The sequence below is a fragment of the Crotalus tigris genome, unplaced genomic scaffold (genome assembly GCF_016545835.1).
Source record: "Crotalus tigris isolate CLP2741 ecotype Arizona unplaced genomic scaffold, ASM1654583v1 scf7180000021329.891317, whole genome shotgun sequence".
In the NCBI taxonomy this organism is placed as follows: domain Eukaryota; kingdom Metazoa; phylum Chordata; class Lepidosauria; order Squamata; family Viperidae; genus Crotalus; species Crotalus tigris.
In genome coordinates this window covers 574,504-583,213 of record NW_024098456.1, presented here as the reverse complement: position 1 = coordinate 583,213, position 8,710 = coordinate 574,504, and the positions used below count along the sequence as shown (strand labels likewise).

General features: G+C 34.2%; 1 protein-coding gene across 1 annotated transcript; it reads right to left on the bottom strand.

Moving 5' to 3' along the window:
• Positions 1-202: 202 nt before the first annotated feature.
• Positions 203-6,993, bottom strand: LOC120320344 (olfactory receptor 14A16-like). The gene is made up of 2 exons (XM_039369966.1): positions 6,911-6,993; positions 203-1,049 (listed from the first exon to the last, which is right to left on the bottom strand). Exons 1-2 carry the CDS (start codon positions 6,991-6,993, stop codon positions 203-205), a joined length of 930 nt encoding a protein of 309 aa, XP_039225900.1.
• Positions 6,994-8,710: the final 1,717 nt, after the last annotated feature.

The following is an 8,710-nucleotide window of genomic DNA, read 5'->3' as shown; positions in this document are numbered from 1 at the left end:
ACACCACTGGCATAGGCTGTTCCATTTTGTACAAATTCCAAGGGTTTGGTGATTAAAAAATAACATGTAGAGCAAACCCTTTAAAGTAAGAAAATACAAAATTCTTCACAAGTTGGTACATGAAAAATGATGGGTTTTTATTTATTAATTTGTCATATTTAAACCCAATTCCTCCTCACAAAACAAAATGTAATTTCTGCTTTTACTTCTTGAGCATTTTGCACATGGCTTTTTGGATGTCCTTGTTCCTGAAGCTATAAATGAAAGGATTGAGGAGTGGGGGCAAAACTGTGTAGAGAACAGCAGAGAGCAAATCCAAAGTATGGGAGGATAGATTTTGGGGCCTCATATATGCAAAGATAGCAGAGATAAAAAATAACGAAAATACAGTCAGGTGGGGAAAACATGTGGAGAAAGCTTTATATCTGCCTTGAACTGAACGGACTTTTAGTACAGCAGAGAAGATGTAGCCATAGAAAATAAAAATGAGGTCACAACATAATGAGTCTACAGTAATCCCTATAACCAAAATCAGAAACTGATTAATTCTTGTATCAGTACAAGAAATTATTAGTAGATGAGGAACATCACAGAAAAATTGCTCAATTATATTGGATTTGCAGAAATTTAACCTGAAAGTGAGTATGGTGTGCAGCAAAGCATGGATCAGATTGCTTATCCAGGAAGCAGCTGCCATTTGTAAACAGGCATCCCAGTTCATCATTAGTGTATATTGCAGAGGGTGACAAATGGTCACATAGCGGTCATAAGCCATGAAAGTCAGCAAGTCAAGCTCAGAACCTCCAAAGGTGACAACTGAGAAGACCTGAGTAGCACATCCAACATAGGAGATCTCCCTGTTATTTGTCAAAGAAGTACCCATGGCCTTAGGAATCATAGTTGAGATTAAAGAAACATCAGAAAATGACAAATTTACCAAAAAGAAATACATGGGAGCATGAAGGTGCTGGTTTAGGATCACAGCAATAGCAAGAAGGAAATTTCCAATTAAGGCTAATAAGTAGATGACAAGAAACATTATAGGACCTCTGGTGGCGTTTGCCACGCCGATGGCGGCTTTTTCCTTAGCTGCCCATCTTGGGATCATGTAAGAGCTGGCAGACAGCGATGATCAGCTGTTTTGAGGCTCAGAACTTTCTTCCTGGGCAAAGGGAAGAAAGTGAACTTCTTTCCAGATAGAAGTTGAGCTCCTCTTGTCTCCCAGAGATTATTTTCTGGGAGACAAAGGGTGAGAGCTCCTTCAGAGTCTGAATCAACTCTGCATCTCAAGACGCCTTTTTTCTCCGAAGGAGAACGAAGCCAGACGCTGCTTCCACATCTGCTACATAAGAAGAACTGTAAGTAAATTTTAAAGTAGACGGAACTGTTCAGGAAGATCAGAACTGTTGAATTTCAACTTTAACTCATGAAGAAATATTGTCTTCTCCAACTATTACTTTTGTGATTGGAGTGAAAGGAAAAATGGTGGAGGAATTTTCTTTCTTTGTTTGAAGGCTTTCACTTTTACTGAGTAACAAAGTTTTAACAATTTAATAGACTTTGATTATTTAAAGAGTTTCTTTTTTCTAATTTTTTTTGGGGGGAATTGTTTTCATTACCCCTTTATTTTATTTTACTGCAAGAAGTGGCTTTTTTCTCTTTCTTCATCTCTTTTTTTTTCTTAAAATGGGTTCAAAATGCCCTGGAATTTCTTCTCTGCCTAAAGCTGCAATTTCCTCTCCAGTAACACAGACTATACAACAAACTAAGCCTAAGACTCCACCATCCTCCCCCCCCCCACCTCCAGCATTCACACTTAAAGATATACAGAATGTGGTTCAGGATTCTTTGGAGAAAGCTGTACAAAAGATCAGGTTTAAGACAGCAGAGCTTCTGGAACAGAAAAATCATCAGATGAGGGAAGATATTCTGCTGGCTCTTCAAGGGCTTGCGGCCCATGTAGAAAGGCTGGATGACAGGTGGATGAGGTGGTTGGAAATGTTGAAAGTTTGGAAGGAAGAGTGGAAAGAATTGAAAACAATGTGGATGTAGCACAGAATGAAATTATAATGTCACAATACAGAGATATGGAGTTTGCTTTGAGATTAAGAGGGTTGAAGGAGAATGTGAAAGAAGACTTGAAAGAAGAGATTGCAGCAGAATTAGCAGCCATTACGGGATGTGGAATTGAAGAAATGGTGAGAGATATTGAATTTTTTTTTAGAGTTAATTCATGGATTGCAAAACAGAGAAATCTACCAAGAGATGTGGTTATCTACTTTTCTAGAAGATCACTTCATAATGAAATTATACAGGCTTTTTATAAACAAAGATTTCAAATTGCAGCTCAAGATGTAATAATTTTAAATACCCTCAAAAATTCTGAGAAGAAGAAAGGACTTTGCCTTTTTGGCTGAGGAGCTTAAGGAGTGTCAGATTCAATTTAGAGGGGATGTACCTGTTGGCATAGTGGTGAATTATGTTGGAGAACATTATAGATTAAATACAATTTTAAAAGCAAGAGATTTTTATGTTTCTGTTCTGAAAGCAGGTACACCACCATCTCCAAGATCTAGAAGAAATGAAGGACAGTTGGCTGCAGGAGCAAAGTCACCAACAGGAGAAGAGTTGTTGGTTGAATCAATGCAACAGTGTTTGGAGATAAGAGAAGATCCAAGGGAACAGAGAATGACTCGTGCAGCTCATAAACATAGAGAAAAACAACAACAAAAGTTAGATGCTGGAGTTACAACTCAGGTAGTTACCTCTGAGCCAGTGGGAGGAACAAGACCAAAGAGGTCATTAACTGCAGATTTAGATGCAGTGTTCCAAAGGCTTCAAGCCATGAATGATGGCAAAGTTCCTGACATGGAATGTTAATGGATTGAATTCACCACAGAAAAGAAAGGAAGTATTTTACTATTTGAAACAACATGAGAACGATGTCATATGTTTGTAAGAGACTCATATTGCTTTAAAGGATGAAAAATATTTGATTAACTCCTTGCTGGGAGTACATTTTACAGCCTCTGCTCTGCAGAAAAAAGCAGCAGTAGTTATTTATGTGAGGAAAGACTTATTACCAAAGTTAATTGATTCTGATCCACAAGGAAGATATGTTATTATTGATTTATTATTAAATGGCAAGAAAAGTCTTGTCATTGGACTATATGCTCCTAATCAGCAACAAAAAATATTTTTATAAGATGATACATCAGAAAATAACTAATTGGATTATAAATCAGTAATTATGATGGGAGATTGGAATGGTGTTTTACACTCAATTAAAGATAAGAAGGGTTCTTCTAAATCTCCTAATCATTCAAAATTACCTAAAGCCTTTTTTGATTTGAAAGATGATTTGGAACTTAGAGACATTTGGCATGAACGGAATATGGAAGAAAGAGACTTTACTTTTTTTTCAGATAGGCATCAGTCATACTCTAGAATTGACCTTTTCTTAATTACTGATGATCTCTTTTCTAGGGTGAAGAATGCCAAGATATTCCCAAGAATATTATCAGATCATAGTCCTGTATGGATGGAGTTATCTACTGAAGATGGGAATAGAAGGACTTGGAGATTGAATGAAAATTTATTTAGACATGAAGGGAATTTACAGAGATGTAGAGATTATTTAAAGGAATTTTTCTTTTGAATATGCATAAGGGTATTTCGATGCCAATGGTATGGGATGCCAGTAAAGCATATATGAGAGAGGTTTTGATTTATATGAATAATATGCATAGAGGTAAACAGATGCAGAAATGTAAAGAGTTGGAAGTAGAGATTAAATCTAAGGAAAAGATTCTTACATTAAATCCATTGGATAATAACTTAAAGGCTTCTATTAGTTTGCTTAAGAAGCAATTTAATATGTTAATAGCTGATCAGATTGCAATTAATTTGAGGTATATGAAACACAATACATTTTGCAATGCAAACAAACCTGGTAGGTGGTTGGCTTACCAACTACGAAACAAACAGAAATCAAGGATTATAGAAAAAATAAATTATAAAGGTAAAGAAGTTTATCAACAAAATTTGATTAAAAGATTTTTTTAGATTTTTATTCTAAGTTATATGCTAGTGAAAACATGCAAGTTTCAGATATAGAAAAGTATTTACAGGAATCACATTTTCCTAAACTTATTACTGACCAAAGAGATGAGATTAATGGTTTAATTACTTTGGAAGAGATTATCTGGGCTATTAAACAATTGAAAGTTGGTAAGGCTCCAGGTACAGATGGATTAACAATTTATTATAAAATGTTATCTGAAGAAATGATAGAACCACTGAAGGAACTTTTTTAATAATATTTTATTGGGAGCAAAGGTACCTCCATCATGGAGAAGGGCTTTTATATCATTGATTCCGAAGGAGGATCAAGATTTGACTCAGCCCCAAAATTATAGGCCTATATCTCTTTGAATACAGATTATATTTTTTTTTTCAAAAATATTGGCAAATAGATTAATGCGAATTTTGAAGCAATTGGTTCATAGTGATCAATCTGGATTTATATTTGCAAGATATATGAGATATAATGTTAGACAAATTGTTAACCTAATTGAGTATTTGGATAAGAACAATCAAATCCCCGCTGCTTTGATTTTTTTAGATACTGAAAAAGCCTTTGATCAATTAGATTGGCAATTTTTATTTAAAGTAGTAGAGGAAATGAATTTTGGGGACAAATTTTTAGTTGCCCTTAAGGCAATATATCAACAACAATCTGCACAAATCATAGTTAATGGGGGTTTAACAGAAGTATTTAAAATTGAAAAGGGTACAAGACAGGGATGTTCTTTATCCCTATTGTTATTTGTTTTAACAATGGAGAATTTACTTATTAAAATTCAGGAGTCACCTAGAATAAAGGGAATAAAAATAAATAAATAAATAAAATAGGTTGAGAGCTTTTGCTGATGATTTGGTTGTGACATTATCTCAATCGACAGACTCGGTTAGGGATTTGATTGAAATTTTAACTCAGTATGGCAAGCTTTCTGGCTTCAAGGTAAATAATGCTAAGACTAAAATATTACCGAAAAATATGTCTATGAAGGAAATGGATGTTTTGATTAAATTAACAGGTTTTGAAATAGTGAGAAAGGTTAAATATTTAGGAGTATATATTACAGCTTCTAATGTTAAATTGTATAAAAATAATTATGAGATATTATGGGCAAAAGTGCAAAAGGACTTAAATGACTGGAAAAAACTACAATTATCTTTGTTGGGGAGAATTTCAGCAGTTAAAATGAATATACTTCCAAAGTTTCTTTTCTTGTTTCAAATGATACCTATTTTGAAGAAAGATGCTAATTTGGAGGAATGGCAAAAGGGGATTAATAAGTTCATTTGGGCAGAGAAAAAGCCAAGAGTTAAATTCAAGATTATACAAGATATACGGGAAAGAGGAGGACTTAAAGCGCCTAATCTAAAATTGTACTATGATGCGGTGGCTTTAACCTTGATTAGTGATTGGCTCAACTTAACAAATAAAAATATCCCTTCTCTTGAGGAATGGGATTTATTATATGGATGGCACGCTTATTTAATTTATGATAAAAAAAGTTGATCAGGTTTTTAAAACCCATATTTTGAGAAGTGCCTTGTTGCGTGTCTGGAAGAAATATTATTATAGGTTAAATTATAAAATCCCAATTTGGGGGATTCCTGGACACATGATAGAGGGAGTATCTAGGGGAGTGAATTTGGATAAGGTTTCTTATAAAGAATTGCTTAGTTTGGTTGGGCATGATTGAGTTGAAACAAGAAAATATTGTACACTCTTGGTTTCATTATAATCAATTGTTAGTGAGGTGGAATTTAGATTAAAAGGTTGGTATTACTTTAGAGGATATGAATTTGGTAAAATAGATTAAAGATCAAAGTCAAATTCATATAAAAAGAATTTATAATGCTTTAATAGAATTGGATTTTGAAACGGAATTAGCTAAAGACTGTTTGATCAAATGGGCGCAAAATATTCAAGAGCCAATTTTATTGGATACATTGGAGACAATTTGGGTTAGAAATATAAAATTTACTCAGGCGCAAAATTTAAGAGAAAATTTTTATAAAATGTTCTATAGATGGCATCTGGATCCCCAAAAGTTGTCCCGCATGTATCTGAATTTATACAGATTATAAGATTATACAAGATATACGGGAAAGAGGAGGACTTAAAGTGCCTAATCTAAAATTGTACTATGTTTCCACATCTCCAACAGCCCAAATGTTGGAGATGTGGAAATTTAGATTTCATATTTGGTGGACTTGTAGAGATAATAAAGCTTTTTCGATTAAGATTTGGTGGAATATTCAAAAGATTTTAAAGAGAAAGATAAAGTTTACTCCACAATTGTTTTTGTTGGGTATTATTGTAGACTTTGATGTTAAAGAAACTAATTTGATGTTGAACCTTATAACAGCTGCAAGATTATTGGTGGGGCAATATTGGAAGAAAAACTTATTGTCTACTTTGGAAGAAGGGATACTTAAAGTGTCTAATTTAGCAGAGATGGCGAAAATCTCTGCCTATTTGAAGGATCACTCACAAGAAAAATATATTATTATTTGGAGAAGATGGATTGATTACATTTAGAAGAAATATGAGATTGAAAAGTGTTATCTTGCTTTTGAGTAGATCTTAGATAATTATTATTAGTTTTAATTATTTTATTATTTTTGACTTGATTAATTTGTTAATATTTGTTGGGAAAAGGAGTTAAAGTGTGTTATGGTTTTGATTGATAGTATAGTTGGTTTATGTTAGTTAGATTATGTTTGTTTATTTTATTTTTTACCCTGTAATCAGCTCTGGGAAGTGGGGGAGGGGGGAAGGGGTGGGTGGTTTATATTGTAATAAATTTATAAAACTTTTAAATAAAAAAGAAACATTATAAAATACAGAATTTGCAAATCATGATCATCAGAAAATCTCATCAGAAGGAATTCTGTCACATCAGACTGGTTGCCCATTTAGTTTCTCTGACTCCTTCTGGGCAGAAAGAGAGTATCATAGGAAATTAGTCTAAGAAATAAATATAAGTATAGAATTATTAATTGTAATAATAATATATGCAAACTAATCTATTATAATTATTACATGTTTGAAATAAAATATTTTTACTATCTGTTTTATTATCTGTTTTATTATCTGTTTTCATTTATTTAAAAATATAAAACAAAAATGATATTGTTTTACTTTTGCATAATACAAGCCAATTTATGGCAAACCCATTTTGTATAAATAAAATTATTATATTTTCCATAAAACAAAATAACATCCAACATATAGATAGTTCCAAGAATGCAGTATAAGTAGGAAATGTTATCTTGGAGAGTAGGTGAAGGCTCTGTCTGAGACCCAGTACTCTTCAATATCTTCATTAACTATTTAGATGAGGGAATAGATGGGCAACTCATCATATTTGCAGATGACACCAAGCTGGTGGGAGTAGCCAACACTCCAGAAGATAGGCTCAAGATACAGAAGGATCTTGACAGACTTGAACATAGGGCTCTATCTAAGAAAGTGAAATTCAGTGGGGAACAAAGTAAGGTTCTACATTTAAGCGTGAAAATAAATGAATTAGATGAGGGAATTGAAGGGGAACTCATCAAATTTGCAGATGACACTAAACTGGCAGGAGTAGCCAACACCCCAGAAGACAAACTCAGGATCCAAAAAGAACAATGGGCTTTGTCTAATAAAATGAATTTCAATGTGGAGAAAGGCAAAGTTTTACACTTAGGCAGGAAAAACCAAAGGTACAAGTACAGACAAGTATAGACGCATAGAATCAAGATCATGCAAACTATTAGTACTGCTTTATAAAACCTTTGTAAGACCACCCCTGGAATACTGCAGCCAATTTTGGTCATCATATCACAGAAAAGATGTTGAAAGTTTGGAAAAAAAAAACAGAGAAGAGCAACTAAGATGATCAAAGGCCTGGAGAATAAAACATATGAAAAATGGCTGCAGGACTTGGGTCTGGCTAGTCTAAAGAAAAGAAGAAATAGGGGAGACATTATAGCAGTATAGAGGGGATGCCACAAAGAAGAGGGAGTCATGTTATTCACTGAAGCTCAAGAGGGCAAGACAAGAAACAATGGTTTGAAACTGAACAAAAAGAGAAGCAACCTGGAATTAAGGCGAAACTTCCTGACAGTGAGGACAATTAACCAGTGGAACAGCTTGCCTCCAGAAATCATGGGCGCTCCATCACTGGAGATTTTTAAGAAGAGGCTAGACAGTCACTTGTCTGAGATGGCATAAGTTCTCCTGCCTGAATGGGGGGCTGGACTAGAAGAACTCTAAGGCCCCTTCCAGCCCTATTCTATTCTATTCTATTCTATTCTATTCTATTCTATTCTATTCTATTCTATTCTATTCTATTCTAGAATAGCAGAGTTGGAAGGGACCTTGTAGATCATCTAGTCCAACTGCCTGCCCAAGCAGGAGTCCCTATACCATTTCTGACAGATGAAAGTCCAGTGTCTTCTTGGTGACGAAGCACCAGCAACAGATGAAGGCAGTTGTTCCATTGGTTGATTGTTCCCACTGTCAAAAAAAGTCTCCTTATTTCCAAGTTGAATCTCTCCTTGATCAGTTTCCATCTGTTATTCCTTGTCTGGCTTCAGATGCTTTGGAAAATCAATTGACCCCCTCCTGTGTGACAGCTCCTCAAAT